This window comes from Leucoraja erinacea, chromosome 16, assembly GCF_028641065.1.
Source record: "Leucoraja erinacea ecotype New England chromosome 16, Leri_hhj_1, whole genome shotgun sequence".
Taxonomy (NCBI): domain Eukaryota; kingdom Metazoa; phylum Chordata; class Chondrichthyes; order Rajiformes; family Rajidae; genus Leucoraja; species Leucoraja erinaceus.
The window spans coordinates 38,907,943-38,932,012 of NC_073392.1; the positions used below are offsets into that span (position 1 = coordinate 38,907,943).

The following is a 24,070-nucleotide window of genomic DNA, read 5'->3' on the forward strand; positions in this document are numbered from 1 at the left end:
TTGTCCTGCTACAATAATTTTATTTCATACATTAAACCATTGGAAAATGCTATATCTCCTCTTGGTCAGTGCGTTCTCTGGAAGAAATCCAGCGATTTACAATCACTTCCTGGAACAAAAAGATAAACATGAGTTTACAGCCTATCTTTTACTCTAATAACTACCAATAAGCACTGAGACCCAAATATCCACAAACAACAAGGCAACAAACAGAGATTTCTTATCAGTTGATGTTTTCACTAAAAAGGAAATCCTTGCACCTGAACTTTAATTCTCTTCATACATTCTGGTGAAGTCATTTCTTCTTCAGCCATATTTGTTGGCTTAATCAAATAGCATAACATAAGTTCCTGAACAAAAAGAGAAAACAAAATTGTTGTTTAGATTTTCGCATGCTTAGTCATCCTTCAAAACAATATCTTCAACTTTTATTCATCAGTTTAAAAATAACACTTAAAAGAATTGAACAAATATTTTTATTGTCTGTGAAACAGGTAAAGGGCCTGTCCCACTGTACGAGGTAATTCATTAGTTCTCCCGAGTTTCCCCCGATTCCAACTCGGAGAATTATGGTAATTGCCGCTCGTAGGTACTCGTGGCTTTCGTGGACATTTTTCAACATGTTGAAAAATCATCACGAGTCTTCCCGAGCTTACCGCGTTTCCCCGAGTACCTGCCGCTAACGTTACGAGCCGCTAAGAGACGTCCCGAGCTCTGACATACCCGCTACATACATTCTACGTGCTTACCACGAGTTTGATTTTTTTTTTTAAACTCGGGAGAGCTCTTGGGTAAACTCATATAGTGGGACAGCCCCTTAATGAAATTCCATTTTGCCGACTTAGTCTGCCATCGTTATTTTGGACCTCTTTATACCAATTTCAGTTACAGTGGATGAGAGTGTTCAAGTCAAGTCAAGTTTTATTCATCACTTGCACATACAGTGCAGTGAAATGAATTTGCCAGCAGCAGCACAATAAAAAAAAGAACACACAATACACAATAAAATTTAACACAAACATCCACCACAGCATTCATCACTGTGGTGGAAGGCACAACAATTTGGTCAGTCCTCCTCCATTTTCCCCCGTGGTCGGGACCATGACCCTCCGCAGTCGCCGCTGTGGGCGTCCAGATGTGCAGACAAGGTAATGCCAAGTAAGTCTCGAATCGGTGCTTCGCCACCGAAGACCGCGGCTTCAAAATGGTGTAGGCCACAGGCCAGCGGTCGAAGATCTAAAGTCCCCACCGCGCCGCAGCCAGAAGCACTGCAGACCGCAGGGCTGGCGGTCGGAGCTCCTCTCCAGGGATCCCCGGCGAGGGACCCCGCTCTGGATGGTAAGTCCCTGCCGTTCCTACACTAATCAGACACCACCGTCTTTTTAAGAACACAGGCTGCTGGTTACATTGCGGGAGGCCATTGAAATTGCCAAGCAATCGCTTTGATCGAAACTTGTGCAACGAAACAATGAAACTCTATGAAACAATTTAACAAACACCCTTCAGTATTTTTAGCTTGCTGTAACAAAAATATATTTTTAGCTGTTAAAAAGAAAATTGAAAATATTACTCCCTTGTTCAAGAAGGAAGTGAGGCAGAAGAGTGGAATCATAGACTGGTGAGTGAGTCCATTATAAAATATGAGGTTTCCAAGTACTTTGAAGTGCACGATAAAATAGGCTGGTCAACATAGTTCTGTAAAAGGGAGATCTTGTCTGACGAACCAGTTGGAATATTTTGAGGAAGTAAATAGCAGGATAGACAAAGGAGTCAGTTGATGTGGTTTGCCTGGATTTTTCAGAAGGCCTTTGATAAGGTGCCGCACGCAAGGCTGCTAATGAAGATGAGAGCTCATGGTATCAGACGGATGATACCAGCAAAAATAGCAGGTTGGCTGGATGGCAGAAGGTAAAGAGTGACAAAAAGGTGGCCTTTTCTGCCATTGACTAGCGGTGTTCCGCAGGGGTCGGTGATGGAGCCGCTACTCTTCATGGTGTTTATCAATGATTTGGATGAGGGAATTGAAACCTTATGGCCATGTTAGCAGATGATACAAAGATAGATGGATGGGCAGGTAGTGTAGCTGCAGGGACACTGTAGAAGGACTAGTACAGGTCATGAGAGTGGGTTGAGAAGTGGCAGATGGAATATAATGTAACAAAGTGTGGGGTCATGCATTTTGGTAGTTGGAATAAAGGCATAGATTATTTGCTAAATGGAGAGAGAATTCAGAAATCAGAGGTGCAAAGGGACTTGGGAGTGCTGGTGCAGAATTCCCCAAAAGTTAATTTACAATTTGAATCGGTAGTAAGAAAGGTAAATGCAATGCTGGCATTTATTTTGAGAGCACTAGAATATAAAAACAGGAGTATTGTGAGCGGTTTTGGGCCCCATATCCGAGGAAGGATGAGCTGGCGTTGGAGAGGGTTCAGATGAGGTTTATGAGAATGATGCCAGGAATGATGAGTGTTTGAAGGCACTGGGACTGTACTTGCTGGAGTTTAGAAGAATGAGGGGGTACCTTATTGAAACTTACCAAATAGTCAAAGGCCTGGATAGAGTGAATGTGGAGAGGATGTTTCCATCAGTGGGAGAGTCTAGGACCACAGGCCATCAGCTCAGAATAAAAGGTCGATCCTTTAGGAAGGAGATGAGAAGGAACTTCTTTAGTCAGATGGTGGTGAATCTGTGGAATTCATTGCCACGGACAACTGTGGAGGCCAAGTAATGCCAGGATAGACAGTTTTTGACTAGTACAGGTGTCAGGGGTTATGGGGCATAGGCAGGAGAATGTGGTTGCGAGGGAAAAATAGATCAGCCATGATTGAATTGTGGAGTAGGTTTGATGGGCCAAATGGCCTAATTCTGCTCCTAGAATTTATAAACCATTCTTAAACAGAGGGACAACATCGGCCATTCTCCAGTCATCCAGCACCTCATCTGTGTCTTATGATGATTCCTATATCTCAGTCTGGAGTCCTGTAATTTCCTCTCTAGCTTCCCAGAGCGTCCTCTGATATACATGATCAGGCCCAGGAGATATATCTACCTTCATACGCCTTAGGATGTCTAGCACCTCCTCAACCATCATACAGACTGTCCTCAAGACATCTCCATTAACTGTCTCAAGCTCCCCAGTCTTTGTGTCTTTCTCCACAATAAAAAGAGGAGAAATACTCATTGAAGACCTTGCTCGCCTCCTGCAGTTGCTGACATAGATGACCACTTTGGTTTCTAAGGGGCCCTATTCTCTCTCTGCTTACCCTGTTTCCCTTATAAAATAACTTTCTCCTTAATCTCCTCTGCAATTGCTATCTGTTTGCCCTCCTGATTTCCTTCTTAAATATGGTCCTCAGTCCCTAAACTCCTCCAGGGATACACCTGATCCCAGTTGCCTATACCTAGACAATGCTTCCTTTCTCCTGACCAGCGCCTCACTTTCTCTCATCATCCAGGCTTTCCTACTCCCACATGCCTAGCCCTTCAGTTTTGCAAGTTCCTGTCTAATGCCATCAAAGTTGGTCCGCCCCAATTCAGAACTTTAACTTGGGTTTAATCATGAAAAGAATAAAAACAATAATTAGGTTACAATCATCCTAAACAATTTGGTTATAATTAAGATGAGAATTTTGGGTATGTTATTACTGTAAAGGGCATTAAATCCTTTTGATACTTGTCCTGCTGATATATCAGAATGATGTCAAGGATAAGTCACTGTTGTACGGATATTTGTAACACAATATCTCACTACCATTTGCATCAGAGACCTTTAAAGACCTTGAGGCACCCACAGTACTCTAGAGCAATCAAGTAATTTTGAAGTGGAGTAGATCTGAAGAAGGGTCTCGACCCGAATCGTCACCTATTCCTTTGCTCCATAGATGCTGCCTCACCCGCTGAGTTTCTCCAGCATTTTTGTCTACCTTCAAGTAATTTATTGTCTATTGTCATGATTTGAATATCCAGTGTTATTTCAAAAGCATAAAGAAGAAAAGTTTAAGAGTAAATTCTTAACACGGCATTAAAGCATGGAATGGAATATATTACTGTAAGAGCATTGTACCTCTTAATAAAAAACATTTAAAGCCAATGAATGTCAGAATTGGGGAAGAGCAGCGATTCACTATGAAGCATTTAATAATTGTCAAATGGCCCGTTTCTCTACAATGATTGGATGATGATTTTGTTGAGGATGCCAAACAAAGTTCTGGCAATATACATTGTCAACAACCAAACAACCCTTAAAATCTTCAATCCAGAGAAATGACTGAGAAAGCCCAGGAAACAGATGAAAAAAAAGTTTCTAGTCAACTATTAAAAACTTATGTGTACAGAAGTTGGGGAAGGCTTGGTGTCAACAAGATACGATTTCTGTTGGAATGTTCAAGGAGAACCTTCACCTTAGAGACATTTGTAGTGATTCGAACCAACCCTGCAAGCGACTGCCATGTAAAAGGCCTCTGTTGCAAGCCCTGGCAATTGTCATCAACCATTTCAACCACGACTGAATAACTGTAGACAGAAAGGAACAAAAAGGGGTTTTCACTATAAAAATGGAATAAGGTTCCAATGCAAATATTATTTTAACGGCACTATTCATACCTTGCATGATAAAATGGAGGTCCTTTTCGATACAGCACTGAAATACAAAAGGATAAATGTTATTTTAAATCTGATGCACAAACATAAAGGTTTGTTCTGATGATAAAATGCAAAAAAAGACTGCAATGTAGAAGTCTGATATAAAAAGAAGAAAGACTGGAAATAGTCATCAGGTTAGGCAGCATTCCTAGAAATCTTTCACCTTGATGAGGTGGATGGAGCCTGAAAGGGGAAAAGTGGATGTTGAATTTGTTATTTTTACCTGGTTTTATTTACCACATCCCGTGTGGCTTTTGAACTGTTCTGACTATTTTACTGTCTTGAAACAACAGATATGGCCTGCATTAAAAAAGGACATTAACTTTGACATATCCTTTCTTCATAAGATACAGATACCAATTATTTGTAATACAATTGCAGCTCAAACAACACCTATATCCCCATTATGCAGGAAAATAACAAGTTGGGCAGAGATTGACGTTGTTAGTATTTTCTTCTGAAACAAAGAGAGCAAATTAATCCAGGAAGTGATCAAAGCTCTCTCAGGATCATCATCAGTTATTTAACAGGAATACCTAATCTCCAAGATTTCCAAAATAAATGTGTCACTCACATTTATCTACAATGTACCATGTAATGAAATAACACTTTTAATGAAGGGTGCATGCCTTATTATTGCCATTAAGAGGTAAACTGATTCTTTCACCCGTATCCTATTTGGCCACAAGTATCTGTGTCTCAGAATGTCATTCATAAAGGATATTGTATTACAATAGCAATGAGTCATTATTCCCCGTGCAAACAATGTGCTGTGAAAAGAAATGTGGGAGGCAGGCTTGGGCTTCCAACTACTGTCCCCATATCACATTCTACTTTTCAATCAGGTCGTCTGTGATGGCATGATGCCAAAAGTAGCGAGGAATTAAGATGGAAGCAAAGGGCATTAACCTTGATGGCTCTACCTACGTTGCAAAGCTGAAGACACAGTAATGGCAGGATGCAGCCAGGAACATCCTTATGCCACTAGGTGCTGAATAATTAGTGGCAATAATAAGATTTCAGGACAGGGCAAAACACTCCAAGCTGTGATACACAGATTTACAAGCAGGTTGCCAAGACTGGTGGAATTTATTTATGAGGAGAAACGGGATAGACGAGTATATACCCTGAACCTCAACCATGGTGCCCATCAGGGTTATGTGCTCCCTGCCCCAACACGATGCCCCTCCGCCCCTTGCTCTACTCCTTCTATACCCATGACTGTGTCCAAGTACAATACCAACTCAATCTGTAAGGTCGTCAGTGATGTGACTGTTGTCAGCTGGACAAACAACAATGAGATGAAGTGCAAGAAAGAGATCGTGTATCTTGTGTCAGGATATCAGGCTAATGTAGTTTAGTGATACAGTGCGGAAACAGGCCCTGCGGCCCACCGAGTCTGCACCAACCAGCAATCCTTAACACTATCCGACACTAGAGACAATTTGTACATTGCTACCAAGCCAATTAACCTATAAACCTGTACGTCTTTGAAGCGAGGGGAAACCAAAGTTCTCGGAGAAAACCCATGTGATCACGGGAAGAACGTACAAACTCCGTACAAGCGCCGTAAGGCAGCAACTCTACCATTGTGCCACCATGCTGCCCCTTATAATCCAATCATTAACATCAGCAAGAATAAAAAGCTTGTTGATTCAAGGAAGCAAGGGGTGAACACAACACTGCCCTCGTCAACAGTTTTAGTTTAGAGATACAGCGTGGAAACAGTCTCTTCGGCCCACCTTGTCCGCACTGAAGAGCGATCCCTGCACATTACCACTATCCTACACACACTAGGGACAATTTACATTTATACCAAGCCAATTAACCTACAAACCTGTACATCTTCGGAGTGTGGAAGGAAACCGAAGATCTCGGAGAGGTCACGGGGAGAACGTACAAACTCCGTACAGACAGCACCCGTAGTCGGGATCGACACCGAGTCTCTGGCGCTGCAAGGCAGCAACTCTACCGCTGCGCCACAGTGCCGCCCGCTACACAGCTGCTGTAGAGATGGCCAACAGCTTAGGCATCCTTCCCGAGGCATCCGATAAACTATTCTGAATAGTTGAGAATATGCCAATAAACTATCTGAAGATGATGACTCTCTCCATTGTCATCCCACAATGAAGACTTGGTTTTCCCTTCCTGAGTTCAACAATCAGCTCTTTGGTCTTGCTCAAGTTGACAGCAAGATGTTGTTCTGAAACCAGATTATTGATCTTCCTGCTGCACACAGATTCATCATTCCCCTTTATTTGTCCAACAATGGTGGAATCGTAAGTGCATTAAACATGGTGTTGGGGGCTGTGTCTGGCTTCACAGTTATGGCCATAGACATAGTGCAAGGGACTAAGTATACATGCTTGAAGTACCCATGCTAATGGTCAGCAAGGAGGAAGTGTTGCCAATTTGTACTGATTCAGATCTGCCAACGAGGTGTGGTTGAGGTTTCAGTTGGACGAGAGGAGTTTGTCGTGTAGGAAGGAACTGCAGATGCTGGTTTAAACCGAAGATAGACACACAAAACTGGAGTAACTCAGCGGGACGGGCAGAGAGAAGGAATGGGTGACGTTTCGGGTCGTGACCCTTCTTCAGACCACATACTGTATTTTTGAAGTGTAATCTCTGGCATAATGTAGGAAATATGAGAGCAACTTACCACACAGACCAATGTAATAATGAGCAGAGCCTGTTATTTTTAGGGACATTGATGTTAGGATATGTGTTGACCCCAGGGAGAACTCCCCAATCCTCTTTGATTCTGTATATTGTGTCATTGTCAAAAGGATGAAGTTCATGAACATAGATTAAGCAAGTACTTACAAAGGTTTGTTCCATACTTCAGTCCAGTTTTTGGCACCCAGCCTTTACCTCGAAAGTAATGATAGCCCATGTAATTGGCTTTAAACCCGGGCTGTATTGCACTAAATACTTCCCATAGTTTGACAATAGTCAGAGGCTCCTGAAAGCAAAAGACAGCCCATCATTAATATTTATAATCTTTTGCGTGACTGGTTGGGTATTAATGGCTTCATTCACCATCATCAACTTGACAAGCAAACAAAATGTAAACCGATACTGCTAATGATTCAGATCATTGAAGTGTTAAAACCTATCCTTCTTTTGTATAGATAGATCCTGATGGACGGGGGATTTCTACTCCTCTCAGGTTTTATTTCACATTTCTAATATTATACCTCTTCTCATTGCGTATTGCATTAATATATTTGTTAAATTCAGTCTCATTGGATAGATTAATCCAAGTTTTTCCAAAAAGCTAATATTTAAATGATCCTGTTGCTTTTATGCTCAAAATTCAAATGTAACATTCAGGGTGTGACAGTACTTAAGAACAAGACATAGAAGCTGGGGTAGGCCATTTGGCCCCTCGTGTCTGTTCCATCACTCAATAAGATCATGGCTGGTCATTTACTCTAGTACCACCCTCCTACATTAACATCGCATCCCTTGAATTTCTAAATATCCAAATATCAAATATTATTTTCAATGTGCTCAGTGACTAAGCCATAGCTTTTCAGGAGTAGAGAATTTTTAAGATTCGCTGCCGTCTGGGTGAAGAAAATCTAGTTGAAATCTTAATCCTAACCCACAATTGCAAGTCCTGCTTGTAGATTGAAACTTTCTTCATCTGCAACAGTTATTGCGAATTGAATAAATAACAATTAGGAGAGATCTGATCAATTTTAAGTCTCTATCCAAAGGGAAATGTAATACTTACCTCATCTTGAAAAATAGTTAAACATCCCAAGGCATAAACGAGGAAAAAGGCCTGAAACAGCAAAGTTAGACCGAGACATGAATACAAGTACTGAGAGCAAACGTTTTGCAAGTTATAATTTAGAAATTTGTCAGGAGCAGGGGGTACAGCAATAATGTTTTAATTAGACCATCAAACTACAATTGGCAGGTAGACAAAAATGCTGGAGAAACTCAGTGGGTGCAGCAGCATCTATGGAGCGAAGGAAATGGGCAACGTTTTGGGCCAAAACCCTTCTTCAATTTGAGACGGTTGACTTATACCAAGCCAATTAACCCACAAACCTTTACGTCTTTGGAGTGTGGGAGGAAACCGAAGATCTTGGAGAAAACCCATACGGTCACGAGGAGAACGTAGAAACTCCGTACAGGCAGCACCCGTAGGATCGAACCCGGGTCTCTATCGCTATACGGCAGCAACTCAACTACTGCGCCACTGTTGCACATGAAGGCCATTTATCTTGTCACTGCTGGCTTTCAGAGCTTTCCATCAGTCCCATTCCCGCATATTTCTCTCCAACCTATTTTCTCTCTCACAATCTCAGCCCCCAACCCAAAATCCTCTGACACTACAAAACAGAGTGGATGGGAGAGGAAACTAGAGCTCTCCATGGAATCCCATGAGGACACCGGCTGCAACACCACAAAGACAGCATCAGGACGGAACTCTGGTCACAGGAGCCCTCACCTCTAATTTGAAGGTCACAATTTATGGCATTCGCAATCAACCTGGTTGAGAAATGAGGTTGTGAATTGTGACATTAGCTCTTCTGAAACCAAGTTATAGAACTTGGAGGGAATGATGCAGCTGTCTGCTCCCGAGGCCTTGTGCTGTTTAGTTCGCATATGTTACCTTTGATTTTTCTATCGGCTAAGAACAGCAAATTGATTGGACCTGATAATTTGCCGAGAAATTGATTCAAAAGTGCTAATGTCAAGAACAGACCCACAACTGAATAGTTCCTGAAAGAACTCTTGACAGAGTCGGGCAACACGGAACCGTATGACAGTCGGACAACACGGAAACAGGCTCCATCTCACCTGTCTACACCAATCCCATTTATCCACATTGGGAACTTAGCCTGTATCATTCACTAAAGCCAATTAAAATTATTTCTCGCATGTACGTGTTTGGTTTATCTCAGCAGGTCAGATTCTAAGATGTTTAGGCCACAGATGGCTTCAACACTGTGGAAGAATTCACTCAGGCCATCATTTCTTCACTCTTTCAACACATCATCTGTTGGACCAGGCTTTAGGGACCTATACAGCAGTTTATTTTCTCCAGACACATGGTGGAGGTTCTAAGCGAAGGACAGCTTGTGCTTGTACTTAACTTGCTCCTGTATCATCAAACAGGTCCTGATGTTTTCTGGGAGAGAAGCCAAGAGTCACCGTTCTAATTATGGTGGACTTCAGGCAATCCAGATGCTGTTGAAACAATGGGGGTCTTCAAACTGTCTATGGGGCACTTAGGAGGGCTATTTTTAATGTGGTCCTTGCGATTTTCAACAGTGCCATTCTTGCAGCAAGCTTTATTGCCAATGTTACTCACTAAAGCCAATTAAAATTATTTCTCGCATGATAACGAAAGATACTGATCAATCATGAAACCAAAGCACAATATTATGTTTTATCACATTATAATATTGAGAATGAAACCTTCATATTTATCATTTCAGGTGAGTATAACTATCACCAGACTCTTACCTTCAATTACTGTTAAACATAAAGTTAATGAACCTCGTACATATATTGTCTCCATCATACCTCTTCCAAACTGAGCTGAAGATACTCAAAAACCTTGAAAGGATTCCGCTTGCAGACTAACCTCTCTGTCACCTGAAAATGAAAACCAAAACAAATCACTTCTGTTAGTGGAGCCAAATTCACATTTGAATTAACATTATTTTCGGTCATAAACACTAATCAAATGGAGGAATTACATTCCCACAACAACTATACCTTGATGTTATAGAAATTTCACTGTACCCAGAATCTACAAAGAATTGTTTGGCTTTGCGGTATTATTAAACTATAGTCACATTTAGTTCTACACCAAATCTATTGAACTTGAAATTAATATAACTTACAAAAAAATCAGGAGATCTTTGCTAATTTTCGCAACTGAAATTGATGTGATTCCAACAGTTAGAATGTTACAATTGCGATCTTATCACAGCTGAGCAGATGTACAAAATGGAATCATACGCCTTGAGAAAGTAGTTAGCCAGAATATATTATTGACTAGAGTGAAGAAATATAGAGCTTTAAGTTGGGATTAAGTTAGTTTAAAAATTATAGCAAGGAAACAGGCCCTTCGGCCCACATAGTCCACACCAACCACTTGTTCACACCAGTCATATGTTATCGCACTTTCTTATCCACTCCCTACACACTAGGGACAATTTACGGGGGCTAATTAATTTGCAAACCTACACATCTTTGGGTTGTTGGACCCGGAAGGAAACCTATGCAATCACAGGGAGAATGTGCAAACTCCATAAAGACAACACCTATGGTCAGGATAGGACCTGGGACCCTGGTACTGTGAGGCATCAGCTCTATTAACTGCACCACTGTGTCGTTAGGCAGCACAGTAAATTGGGTGGATTGGAGCAGGGAGTTACAGATGGGTAGAAACAGTCCTAGCGAGTGGACATTAAACTATAAGATTTAAACTTAAAAAGATTTATTTTTTCGGATCACACTTGGGAAATTATTTTTTCTCACACAATGGGCAAGAACATTCTGGATTTCACTTCACATACCCCCCACCCCACCCAAAAAAGCCGTCTGATAGACTTTGATTGACGAGAGCAACAAGGGATTTGGAAAGGCAAGTAAAAGTAGAACGTATCATCAAAACGTAACACATAGAGCCCACATGTCTGACTCTTCTCATGAAATAACACTCTTTACAGCTTCTAACCTAAATGACACATAATAACCCCTATGGATTAGGGCATTTGATGAATTAAGTTTATGTTACATGGTGAAAAGACATTGAGCTCAAAATGTGTCATGAATTGCATTGAAGGCACGTTTTTATTCCATGGATCTTAAAAGATATTAAAAAGTCTTAACAGGCAATATTTGCAGCTATTAGAATGCAGCAACCGACATTGATTTGTCAATTCATAACTGCAATTGTGAAGGGGAAGATAAACCGAGAGTATCCTACACAAAACAACACAAAGTTCTGGAGTAACTCAGCAGTTCGGGTAGCATCTCTGGAGGACATGGATAGGTGATGTTTGGAGAGATTCTGACTATCCCACATATTGTTTGGTATTAATTAGATGCCCCAAGTGTGAAGGTACTATATGGACACTATAACGGACACAGTTATGGACTGCTGCTACTTCAAGCAAGTGAATGTTTTTGAGAAAGCATTTAATCGCTAGCATTTTAGAGGGCAATTTTGTTTATGATTTACAAGAAGCCCCATAACGAAGAGCAAAAACAAACCTATTCACTACACTTGCTGACCGTAAAGATAGCAAACTCGTGCCACATTCAATTTTACATTCAGCAACAAATTTGAATATATTTTCTTGTGTTCTTCAACAGCCAGGCAAAATAGTATTCATCATGGGTAGGAATAAACTGCAGATGCACTGAAGATAGACACAAAATGCTGGACAGGCAGCATCTCTAGAGAGAAGGAATGGGTGACGTTTTGGGTCAAGACCCATCTTCAGACTGCTGGGTGACGTTTTGGTCCAGACCCTTTTTCAGACTGGAAGGGTCTGAAGAAGCGTCTTGACCCAAAACGTCACTAATTCCTTCTCTCCAGAGATGCTGCCTATCTATAGTATTCATCGTGGCGTTTTGCTGAATTTCTCCACTCTGTCCGCCTAAACCTACCTGATCTCCCAATTACTAAACAGTTTAACTCTCCCTCCCATGCACACACTGACATTCTGCCTGAGCCTCCTCCATTGTCAGAGTGAGGCCCAGTGCAAATTGGAGGAGTAGCACCTCATATTTTGCCTGGGCAGCTTTCACCCCAGCGGTATGAACATTGACCTCTCTAACTCCGAGTAACCCTTGCTCTTCTCTCTCTCTCTCTCTCTCCCCATCCCTCCCCCTTCCCAGTTCTCCGACTAGTCCTTCTGTCTCCGACTACATTTTATCTGTTTGCTTTGTTGTTACCTTCTCCCAGCTAACAATGATCTATTCAACATTTTCCTTGGTCTCCATTCCCTTTGTCCTGTTTTCACAACTTACACTTCCTTATCTATGTGTCTCCCTCTCCCCTGACATCAGTCCGAAGAAGGGTCTCGACCCGAAACATCACCCTTCCTTCTCTCCAGAGATGCTGCCTGTCCCGCTGAGTTACTCCAGCATTTTGTGTCTATCTTCGGCTTAAACCAGCATCTGCATGTTCCTTCCTACACATTGTATTCATCATGTTGGATTTGGTCTCAGATGTATAACAGACATTCTAACAGGTTTTACTCATGTGCTTACCTCATTATTCAATGGTTGATCAGAACATGGCTGAATTTTTTCTACCACTAGTACATATTCATGCTCTGAAGAAAGTTTGTCGTCTTGAATTGAATTATGATGCCGAGTCTCTTTGGTAACATCTTGATTTTGGCAGCCACAGTGTGTGGTGAAATCATTATGTCTGGGGCAATGCACATGGATCTGATCGTCCCTGCCAGCAGCTTCACAGTCGATATTTTCACATTTTGCTGGTGGATCATAAGGAGCATTGCCTTCCCAATTATATTCCTTATTTTGAAGGCTTGTTGCAGGATGATTTTCTCCATTTTGTATTTCTCCACATTTTTCAACATTGTTAGTTTCTGATGTAGGAAAGTTGGTGTTTTTTTCCTGTGAGCTATCGCAGAACTTACTGCTTCCATCACATGACAAATCAATTGATTGCGTGTATTTTTCAAGCATTTTTTCAATGCAACTGTCCTCCACCTCCTGTGCTTGCAGGAGACTTCTCGCCCAATCGATATGATGTTGAAACCTGCAAAGATCGTCAAAATAAATCATTAGCTTTACTGGTAAGTCCATGACTCACAAGAGTTTCAGAAAAATAAACAATCCTGCATCCTCTAAACAAAAACTACTTTTTTCCTACCCCCATTGCGAAGTATATTCATTAGTTAGGGTTTTTAAGTGGTCTGGTCAGTTTATTATCGCAAACTTAATTTAACTGTAAAAACGGGAATGTTAGATTCATTACAGAGACAATCTTGCACTACAAAAGCATCAGCAAACTTCAATGAAGCGATAACGTATTGTTTCCAGTCAATTATTCAAAATTTTAAATAGCGTAGGGTCCATTACTAATCCTTATGACACTCTATCTATGATAGCCTGCCAACCTGTAAAAAATCATTGTTGTCTTCTAACCAAATATCTAACCAAGACAATAACTTAAAATTAACTTTGTAAGCTTTTATTATGTGCAACATTCTTTTGTGTCGTATATTCTTTCGGATGGTATCTGTAGCATTGTCAGAAAATCTAGATTTACCACACCCACTTTCCCCCATTTTCTGCACTTCAAATTGCATCCTCAGAATCTCCAAGGCAAATATAATTTCTATGATATAAAATCGTGTTGACTCTGCTCAGTTATGTTATGATTTTCTAAACGTCCTTTTCATTTTACCCAAGTCTTTTAAATAGATTCTGTAATCTGTTGACTGGATGACTTATTTACAACCCCTCTCTGTTCTCTTTCCTCCCCGTCTTGAAGATCGGCATTTCATTTTGGTCTTCTCATAGTTTAGTGGGAGAAAACAGAGTGACCCAATTATGGCACACTGATACCAAAGGAACTGTGAGATACTGGTGATGATGGAATTGTCAACTTTGGACGATTACGGTGGCGCAGCGATAGAACTGCTGCCATACAGCGAATGCAATGCTGGAGACCCGGGTTCGATCCTGACTATGGGTGCTGTCTGTACGGAGTTTGCATGTTCTCCCCATGATCTGCGTGGGTTTTCTCCGAGATCTTTGGTTTCCTCCCACACTCCAAAGATGTACAGGTTTGTAGGTTAATTGGCTTGGTAAATGCAAAAAATTTCCCTCGTGGGTGTAGGATAGGGTTAATGTGCGGGGATCGCTGGTTGGCGCGAACCCGGTGGGCTGAAGGGCCTGTTTCCGCACTGTATCTCTAAACTAAACTTACATATATTTCTAGTTGGTATAGTAGAAAATTATATATAATTATCTAAAGGGTACAAAAATTGCATACACCAGAGGGGACTACATGAAACCAAAAGAAAATCTACTGTTCAATACATTGAGAAACTGGAAGTGGAAATCTGCAAGGACAGTGTTAAGGGTGAGAAGCACAAAAAGAAGTAGATATTAATACTCAATAGGTACTCATGTGCATGGGGAAAAAAGTAAATATTCTGAATATATAAAAGTCAGATAGTAATGGAGCAGAAATCAAAAATGAAATTCAAAAATTGTAAGAGATATTGAAAGATCACAGTGCAAGAAGTTATGCCCCTGTCCCACTTAGGAAACCTGAACGGAAACCTCTGGAGACTTTGCGCCCCACCCAAGGTTTCCCCAAGGTTCCCGGAGGTTTTTGTCAGTCTCCACACCTGCTTCCACTACCTGCAACCTCTGGCAACCACCTGCAACCTCACGGAAACCTTGGGTGGGGCACAAAGTTTCCAGACGTTTCCGTTCAGGTTTCCTAAGTGGGACGGGCATAAGTGGCACAGGGGCTTAATTCTCCAGAAGCATGGTCAGTAGTTCTTCACTTAAATATGCTGTTCTATTTGCAATGATTTTTCATCCTATATATTCCTCAACTTGTATTTTCTCAAATATGATTGTTTTATCCTCCCATAGAACAAAATGATTGTCCGATGAAAAAGACGACGACATCTGTCATTGATCAGCTATAAAACCAGTCCAGCATTTTATGAGAGGTATAATTTTCACCAAATCAAAACACTTCAGTGCAAAGTGACTTTTTGGAACAAAAAACATTTTAAATTTATAAAACATATTGGAAGCAACTAAACTTAGTAGCTTGAGCGATAAACTACTTGGAAAACTATTAATGATAAAATCAAGCTTACTTTTTTGATGAAATTACAGGCAGGTGCTTAGAATTGGCATCTACAAACAACCAAAAGGAGAAATGAACATATTTTAACATAAAATCAGTATCAATTTTGGTTATGATAGTTTGTATTGAAACATTTATTATACTTTGTATGGAAGACTTGCAATGAATAAAATTCCTATTGTTTTCTTAACACATACTCCACACTGGATAAAGCAATCTGCATTTTTCTTCAATAGGTTTCACATGCCACAAACCACAATTAAAATTCGCAGAAGGGTCGACAAAATATTCGTTGCCACTGGATACTCCTGTAATCAGATCTCATACCTCCTTAAAACAGGAGAGCACCTTCATTGCCCAGTTATCTAATTAAGAAATAGCCTGAACAGTTCATGGTAACAGTAGATCCCTTCTCACATATACTCATTACTATGATTTTGCATGTTTTGGATAGTACTATCTTCTAACAATTGGATACAACATTAAAAGGTATATTAATACCACATGACCAAATGTGAAGGAACAAACATTCCCTTTTAGCATGAATCACAAATATATGGAAGACAGCTTAAAAATTTCAACTTTTATCATTCCTTATACAGGTGCACAACCTTTTATCCGAAAGCCTTGGGACCAGACACTTTTCGTAATTCGGAATTTGTCGGCCTTCAGAATGGAAATTTTTAAGCGCAGATTTTAATGGCTGGCTCAGTGGTAGAGTGCTCGGCTCATATCCGCAAGGTCGCGAGTTTGCGCCTTGATCCCGGCAGTTCCTCGGTCGCGAGTTTGAGTCTTCAATGTAGTTTTTTCTTGCAGAATAAATGTCTGTATGAAATGCAGTGTGTTGAATGAATTCCTGAATTTGTAAATGTGACCGCAGCATTGAATCACCTCTCGCACTCATGTCACCCTAGCGGGGCTACATGCCCTTAGGCGGCCTAAGGCGACATTTTCACACTCTTATATCCGTGTGCAGCAGAGGCGACGTGCGTTTGGCGCCAAACGTGAGCTTTGGCGTGCCATGTTTAGCGCCAAACGTGAGCTTTGGTGAGCAGACGACATCCTGGAAAAAATGTCCGGTTTCTTCCAGGTAGGCGATATACCCTCCCAGGCAATATACCCTCCACTTCTCTTTTATGAAGGGGATTTAGTTCCCCTTTCTTCCAGGACCGACCGGATGTTCCGCTGTCACCTCTGCGGGCCACCGTCGGTGAACGCTCACTCAACTTTGTCTTGGGATTCCTACTCTCCCGCGCAATGTACCTTCACCTTCTCTTTTATGAAAGGGGATTTAGTTCCCCTTTCTTCGAGGACCGACCGGAGGCTCCGCTGTCACCTCTGCAGGCCGCCCTCGGTGAACGTTTTCAAGGACCTTTCTTCAAAAGGACCGAAAAAATGTCCGCTATAGAAAACTGGCATGTTCTTGTTTAATACTTTAATTTATAAACATTTTTTTCTATTTTTCTTCTACATCGTAATATACAAAAGTCTATTTTTTGTTTTGGATGTCAGACAACTGCTTTATCTTGACTAAAGACCATACGACTCAAGTGCAAAAATATTAATGATCCGCCAGTACTTTGTCACCCTCAGATGATATTATCTAACTTACTTGCTCAAGTTCTCTGGTAAACAAAGGTTTCTGGCTTCAGAAAACAATTTACAGGGTACGTTAAATGTTTGGTTTCTAATCATGGGATTGTGTGCCCTACGTCACTGAAAGCACAATGGCACAGCGGTAGAGCTACTGCCTTGTCGCGCCAGAGATCCGGGTTCAATCCCGACTACGCAGGCTTGTCTGTACAGAATTTGTATGTTCTCCCCGTGTCCTGCGTGGGTTTTCTCCGAGATCTTCGGTTTCCTCCCACACTCCAAAGGCGTACATGCTTGTAGGTTAGCTTGGTATCAATGCAAATTGTCCCTAGTGTGTGTAGGATAGCGCTAATTTGCGGGGATCGCTGGTCGGTGCGGACAATGGGCCGAAGGGCCTGTTTCCCGGTTGTATCTCTATAACAATAAAAAAACTAAACAAATGTTTGGCTTATGACATTGCACTGAAAAAGACTTCTAATCGGCCATCTGCAGGTCTTAGACGAATCTCAAATTCTACATGAATTTTGTGTGAACCATATTTCTGAAACATTTAAATGTCAACATATGTAATTTTATGTTGATCCTTTGAAATATCCTATGCATTACAATTGAGATACAACAAGCTGCAAGTTCCTGGTGACCCCCACTGTTAGTGATTGGTTTGTGGGGAATAAGACCATAGATGGAAATCATCTATCAACTTGCTCAAAGAAATGATCCTATTTTAGTGCCTTCCCTCTCAGTGGAAAATGCTGATTCTGCTGTGGAGGGACGTTCATGTTAAATTCTATAGTGAGTTGTGTCTTTTCTTTTTTATTTTATACGGATGTATGGAAACCTAATTTCTTCAATGTACAGCACTTTGGTTTCAACGCGAGTTGATTTAAATGTGCTATATAACTAAAATTTACTTACTTACTATTACCAACCTCACACAATTGAAGGTACACAAAAAAGCTGTCTCGTTAAGACAATGGAGTAAACAATAAGATTCTTTTTTGAAAAAGAGAAATTGGTCTTGTTAATGGAGTCCTCTCTTCTTCACACCGATTGATCTGAATTTGTCAATATATTATTTTGTGAGCCACTATATGTGGCATGTTCCAAAACACCAAACATTAAGAGTCAACTACTATGGACCTAAGAAATTTAGTTAAAACAGAATTTAAAAATAGTTACCTTTCCACTTGGCAAGTAAAGCAGGGTCTGAAATATTGTAAACTGGTCTGCTTCTTGAGATAATTCCTTTTCCAAAATAACCCTTCAAACAAAATTAATAACAAATTCAAAATTAGCAAACATTTGAATCAACAGATTCAATCATGGATGAGAATAAAATAAAATTATGTGGCTTTTAGCAGTTCTCTGATTCTCTTTGAAGTTGGTTATTGAATCTGTATTCACTCTTCACAGACAGAATGTTCTAAATCCCAATCAAGGGTTATGCAAAAAGACTGTTCACCTGACCCCATCTCTTACTCTTTTGTCATTCATCTCAAATCTGTACCCTCTATGACAGAACTTGTGGTCATTAGGCAAGGCAACTTTATTTATATAGCACATTTCATACACGAGGCAGACTCAAAGTGCTTCACAATAAAAACATGTCATACAATAAAATGAAATAATAAAATGAGATAAAATAGAATTAAAATAAAATAAAAGCAAAGTTAAAAATGCATTATAAAAAGTGCAAAAGTTAAAAGTGCAATTTTAGTTAAGATTTAGCTGAAAGCTAAAGTAAACATAAAGGTTTTCAGTCTTGTTTTAAAAGTGGTCAAAGTTAAATAGATTATTTTTATTTCCTCCAACTGAAACCTCTCCCATTTTAAACACTTTGTATTAAATCTGTTCTTTGTTATCTTTGCTCCATGAACTCTGGATTCTCCAGCATATCCTAGTAACAGTATCCCCTTGAGTGAATATCATCCAAGAAGGGTCCCGACCCGAAACATCACCTATTCCTTTTCTCAAGAAATGCTGCCTGACCCGCTGAGTTCCTCCAGCTTTTTGTGTCTCGCCTCTATAACATTATCATGTTCTTTCTAATGTGTTTATTTTTGTTCATGAAATGATAGTGGTGCTAATAAAAGCAGCATTTATAATCAACTCTAATCTTCCTCGAGAAGACGACAGACACTTATCATCTTAAACAATACAATACAATACCGTTTATTTGTCATTTGAACCTCACATGAAGTTCAAACGAAATTTGGTTTCTGCAGTCATACAAGAAAAGACGAAGTTTAACCTGGCTATTGTCACCCAGTAGTGTGAAGGCAGCAGCCTCTACCAACACTTGCACGTCCAGGAAGTCAAGCTGGAGATGTTTCAACTGATCGACATTGCTCGACAGGGAGCCCAAGGAATGGAGTGAGTGTTGCGTCGTAAACTCACTACTGCATTTCAGTGATGACTTTGGATCCGAGTAGAGTTTGTTGTGGTGGAAGAAAATATAGTGCTAGAAACTCTTGGTTTCTGCAGTCATACAAGAAAAGAACCAAGACACACACCAACACAATTTACACAAACATCCATCATAGTGAATCTCCTCCTCACTGTGATGGAAGGCAAAGTCTTGTCTCTCCCCTGCTCTCCATTCCTCTCCCGAAGTCAAAGTCAAAGCCCCCGGCGGGCGTTAGCAAGTCCCAAAGCCGCGCGGGGCGATGTAAGGCCCTGCTTTGGGTCTTGGTGTTGGAGCCCCTGGTGGGCGCTAGCAAGTCCGTGGCCATTTAAAGCCACGCTGGGCGATGTAAGGCCCCGCTCCAGGTCACTTTCAACCCCGCAATTCGAGCGGGAGAAGTCGCCGTTGCCGGTGCCCCACAAAGCGGTCTCCCTCCGGGGACCCGCGAGCTCCCGGTGTCACCATCCACCGGAGTCGGGTCCCAGCAACGCGCCACCACAGCTCTCCACGCTCCGAAGCTGGCCAGCTCTACGATGGTAGGTCCGCAGTTCCGCAGGCTCCGTGACTTGAGCTGTCGTTCCGGTTGGAGGCCACTCCACGGTGCTAGGCCCCAACGGCAACGGAGACCCGACAGGGAAAGGTCGGGTCCCCGTACAGGGAAGAGATCTAAAAGTTTCCCCCACCCACCCCCAACACATACACAGTCAAAAACCCACCACAAACTATACACTCAACAGGACAATAAAATTAAAAAAAAGACAGACGGACTGCAGAGGCCGCCGCCACAGCAGTTCAAGTGGTTCTTCTGGTGAAGGTACTTCCATGGTGTTATTTCTTCTAGAATTTTAGACCCGACAGAAATTAGGGAAATCAGCCCCTTGTGGACATAATTGAATGCAATATTGGCAGCTGAAGTGGTTTTATAGAGGTTTAGTAAAATTCCACCTTTTTATTATGCTGCACAATCAAATTCAAAGATATGTGCACCAACTCACCCAGATCTCCAGCTCAGCACAGTTTTAAACTATAATTTAGCTTGTCTGGCCCCTCTTCATTCTTCCTTTCAGACCTTCTCACATTGTGTTGAAAGTCATCAGCCATTGTAGACCATGTCCAAGCCCTCTTTAAACCTTTCACTGTCTCTTCACTATTTATCAAATGGCAAATCATCTGCAATTTTTTTTAATCACATCCTGTACAGAATACACTGAAAATAGCAGAAATTCTGAAATACCTTTCCATAAAGGGCTCTTATGTCCTCGGGATTTCGCACAATTACATTGTTATTTATCATTTCAGCATAATAATGTTCTTGCTCGTTTGAAATGGTTTCTTCTTGAGTGAACCACAAAGGAAGAGGTGCTTCATAAGACTCATACACCCTTCGCTTTCTTTTTGGTGGGCGAAATATTGCTTCTGCCATTTTACCAAGGAGTCCTTCAGGGTAACTTCAGGTGACAGGGTGGAATCCTAAAATAAAAATAATATTCAGGGATTAGGATTAAATTCTTTTAAACGAGTTTTAGAGGGGAAAACAATTTATGAACTAATTAGAAGATCAAAACAGCTACTGCTGGAAACACTCAATAGATCAATTAGCATTAATGGAAACAGAAAAAGTAAATGTTTTAGGTTGAAGACAAGTGCTCTCTGATGTAACAAACATTTATAGCATTTACTGTTTTAAAAGAAAAATCACTTTCTGATTAGACGATCAAAGTATATTTAAGATTCCAAATAAACCATTAAATCATTCTAAATTTCGTAAATCATGTAGGCTTTTAAAGCCCCACATCTAACTATCTCAGACTGGTTGCAAGCAAGCAGGGTATTAAATAACTGATATAATAAGGTGCTCATTTAAACAAACCCCACTGTTAAATGTATTTGTAACAGTAAAGATTATCCTGCAGTATGGTCACTTTTACTAGCATTAGGAACAATGAAATATGATTGTAGGAGCTTTTGCAAGTGTGTACTAAAGAAGAGAGCAGAAGCAAAATTAAAATGTGTGGGAAGGAACTGCAGATTCTGGTTTAAACCGTAGACACAAAAAGCTGAAGTAACTCAACGGGAAAGGCAGCATCTCTGGAGAGAAGGAATGGGTGGTGTTTCAAGGGTCGAGACCCTTCTTGGAGACAGGTGCTACCTGGCCTGCTGAGTTCCTCCAGCACTTTGTGTTTTGCTTAATTCTCTTAAAGTCTGACAAAGGAGAAATAATTAAAAAGTAAAAAATGGACTCCTTGCCTAATCCCTTGAACACATTAATGTTGAAGTTTAAGATTATTAAATTGGTCGAACAAATCGGTGTTTTAAGACCAATGGGCAGAAATATGCTGTTGGTTGTGCTTTTTGGGGCTAGTTCACATCTTGGAATTGTCCCCACATTTATAGATGCCAGTACTGTAGTTGTGTTGCAGCTGAAACTGCAGCACATCCTCACACCCAACAGCAGGATGCTGCCAGGTACAGCCTTCTATATCTATTGCACTCAGATGTCACTTGATAACAACTGGAGTAATTAAATTAGTTGAAGACTGGCTTCTGTGATGGTGGTAATCTCTCAGGCCAATTAGGCAAACAGCATTTATCAAAAGGAAAAGAATCATATTTAACCGACCCTTAGTGCTTTGATGATATACATGGCAGACAAGATAACAAGGAACTAGATGATAGTTCAACATTTTAAATAGGCATTCTACAAGGTGCAATGCAAGAAATTGTTACTCAATCATTTTGGCCTTGAAAATGTTTTTTTTTAATTTATTTTTTTAAATAGGCAGCTCCTCCACATTCCTCACTGTGATAGAAACATAGAAAATAGGTGCAGGAGGAGGCCATTTGGCCCTTCGAGCCTGCACTGCTCCCACTGGTGGAAGGCAATATCTATACACAGTCTTATCTATGCACAGTAAATGGATCGATTGTAATCATGTTTAAGAAGGAACTGCAGATGCTGGAAAATCAAAGGTAGACAAAAATGCTGGAGAAACTCAGCGGGTGAGGCAGCATCTATGGAGCGAATACATGCAATCATGTATTGTCTTTCTGCTGACTGGTAAGCACGCAACAAAAAACATTTTCACTGTACTTCAGACGTATGACATAAACTAAACTCAACTGTGGAGAGGAGTTATGGACGATGTTTTGGGTCGATACCTTTCTTCAGACTGAGAGTAAGAGGAAAGGAAAATGAGAGATATAGAACGATTGAATGAAATATATGCAAAATGCAACGATGATCAAGCAAACTGTCCATTGTTAGCTGTGGGAAAGGTGAAAACGAGTTACAACAACGAAACTCTCCAGGACGACAGTGAAACTAGCACAACGACTAGGATGGAGGAAGGATGGAGGAGGGATGGAGAGATAGATGGGGTGAAGGGAGGTAGAGAATGAGGGAGAGAATGAGGGAGAGAATGAGGGAGAGAATGAGGGAGAGAATGAGAGACAGATTGAGAGAGAGAGAGAGGGGGGGGGGGGGAAGCAAGGGTTACTTGAACTTAAGAGAGGTCTGGGTCGGCTGGGTTGTAAGCTGCCCAAGCGAAATATGAGGTGGTGTTCCTCCAATATGTGCTGGGCCTCACTGCCAGGGGAGGAGGCCCGGGACAGGAAGGTCAGTGTGGGAATGGGGGGGTGAAGGGTTCAGCAAGCAGGAGATCACCTGGGCCTAGGCGGACTGGGGGAAGGTTGTGCTCCCCACTCGCCGATGAATCATTCACCTCCCGCGCTGCTTCCCGCCGGCTGCAGAGGCTGCTCTCTCTGCTCCCCGGCCTCCCCTGGCAGCGCCGCCCGGCCGCCCGGCCGCCGACACCGCACTCACCAGAACCCACACTCAAATGGCGTCTTCCTCTCACCACCCAGCGGCTACTCGACTCTACTCGACCCACCGACCTCCTCCTCTCGCCGGGACCCGCAGCTCAAGCGGCTCCTCGCCGGCCGGCCTACTCCTACTCCTACCCCCTCCCGCAGCGCTAGTAACACCGCACTCAAATGGCGCCCCGGTTCCCGCATCATTCTGCCGGGACCTGAGGTAATAAACACACCACAAGCCGCTGTTGGGGCTTTCACACGCTTTATACAATCCACAACAACAGCTGTAACCCACGTTGTTCAGCTTTCATTACGGGGTACTGTTTCTATCTATAATGTAAGCGACGACGGTCACCGTGGCTCAGACTTGCCAGTGAAATGGCTGAAGCGTTTACAGCTTTTAAAATATACATAGCATCTAAAGCGAAAATTGGTGGAGATGAGGGCAGTTGTCAAAGCACACAGTCGGATCAGTTGGAAAATTGGCCTTAGAAGTGCCAGATTAAGTTTAATTCGGACAAGTGTGAGGTGCTGTATTAAAAGCAAGAATAAAGTCTACAGTAAATGGCAGACTTGTGAGCATTGAATCCCTCTGAATCCCACTTTGGGTTGCAAGTCCATAGCTCCCTGAAAGTGACAACCTGAGTGATAAAGAAGGCGTGCAGCTTGCCTGCCTTCATCAGTTGGGGCACTGGGTATAAAGGTTTGGGAAGTCATGTTACAGCTGTATGAAACTTTAGTGATGTTTAAGAAGGAACTGCAGATGC

The 24,070-nt window shown here is 41.5% G+C and overlaps 1 protein-coding gene across 3 annotated transcripts; it reads right to left on the minus strand.

The window, feature by feature from the left end:
* On the minus strand, window positions 1-23,518 carry tsen2 (TSEN2 tRNA splicing endonuclease subunit). Of its 3 annotated transcripts, none has more exons than XM_055648222.1 (12): window positions 23,324-23,518; window positions 20,725-20,960; window positions 18,266-18,347; window positions 15,504-15,543; window positions 12,898-13,414; window positions 10,192-10,263; window positions 8,384-8,434; window positions 7,468-7,606; window positions 4,603-4,639; window positions 4,401-4,512; window positions 261-350; window positions 1-109 (listed from the first exon to the last, which is right to left on the minus strand). In XM_055648222.1, exons 2-12 carry the CDS (start codon window positions 20,911-20,913, stop codon window positions 50-52), a joined length of 1,389 nt encoding a protein of 462 aa, XP_055504197.1. In that variant the 5' UTR covers window positions 20,914-20,960; window positions 23,324-23,518; the 3' UTR covers window positions 1-49. The 3 variants fall into 3 exon arrangements, with proteins under 3 accessions (XP_055504197.1, XP_055504196.1, XP_055504198.1); XM_055648221.1 differs by having other exon boundaries at window positions 23,314-23,516; XM_055648223.1 differs by lacking the exon at window positions 23,324-23,518 and adding an exon at window positions 23,155-23,277.
* Between the last annotated feature and the right edge of the window lie 552 nt (window positions 23,519-24,070).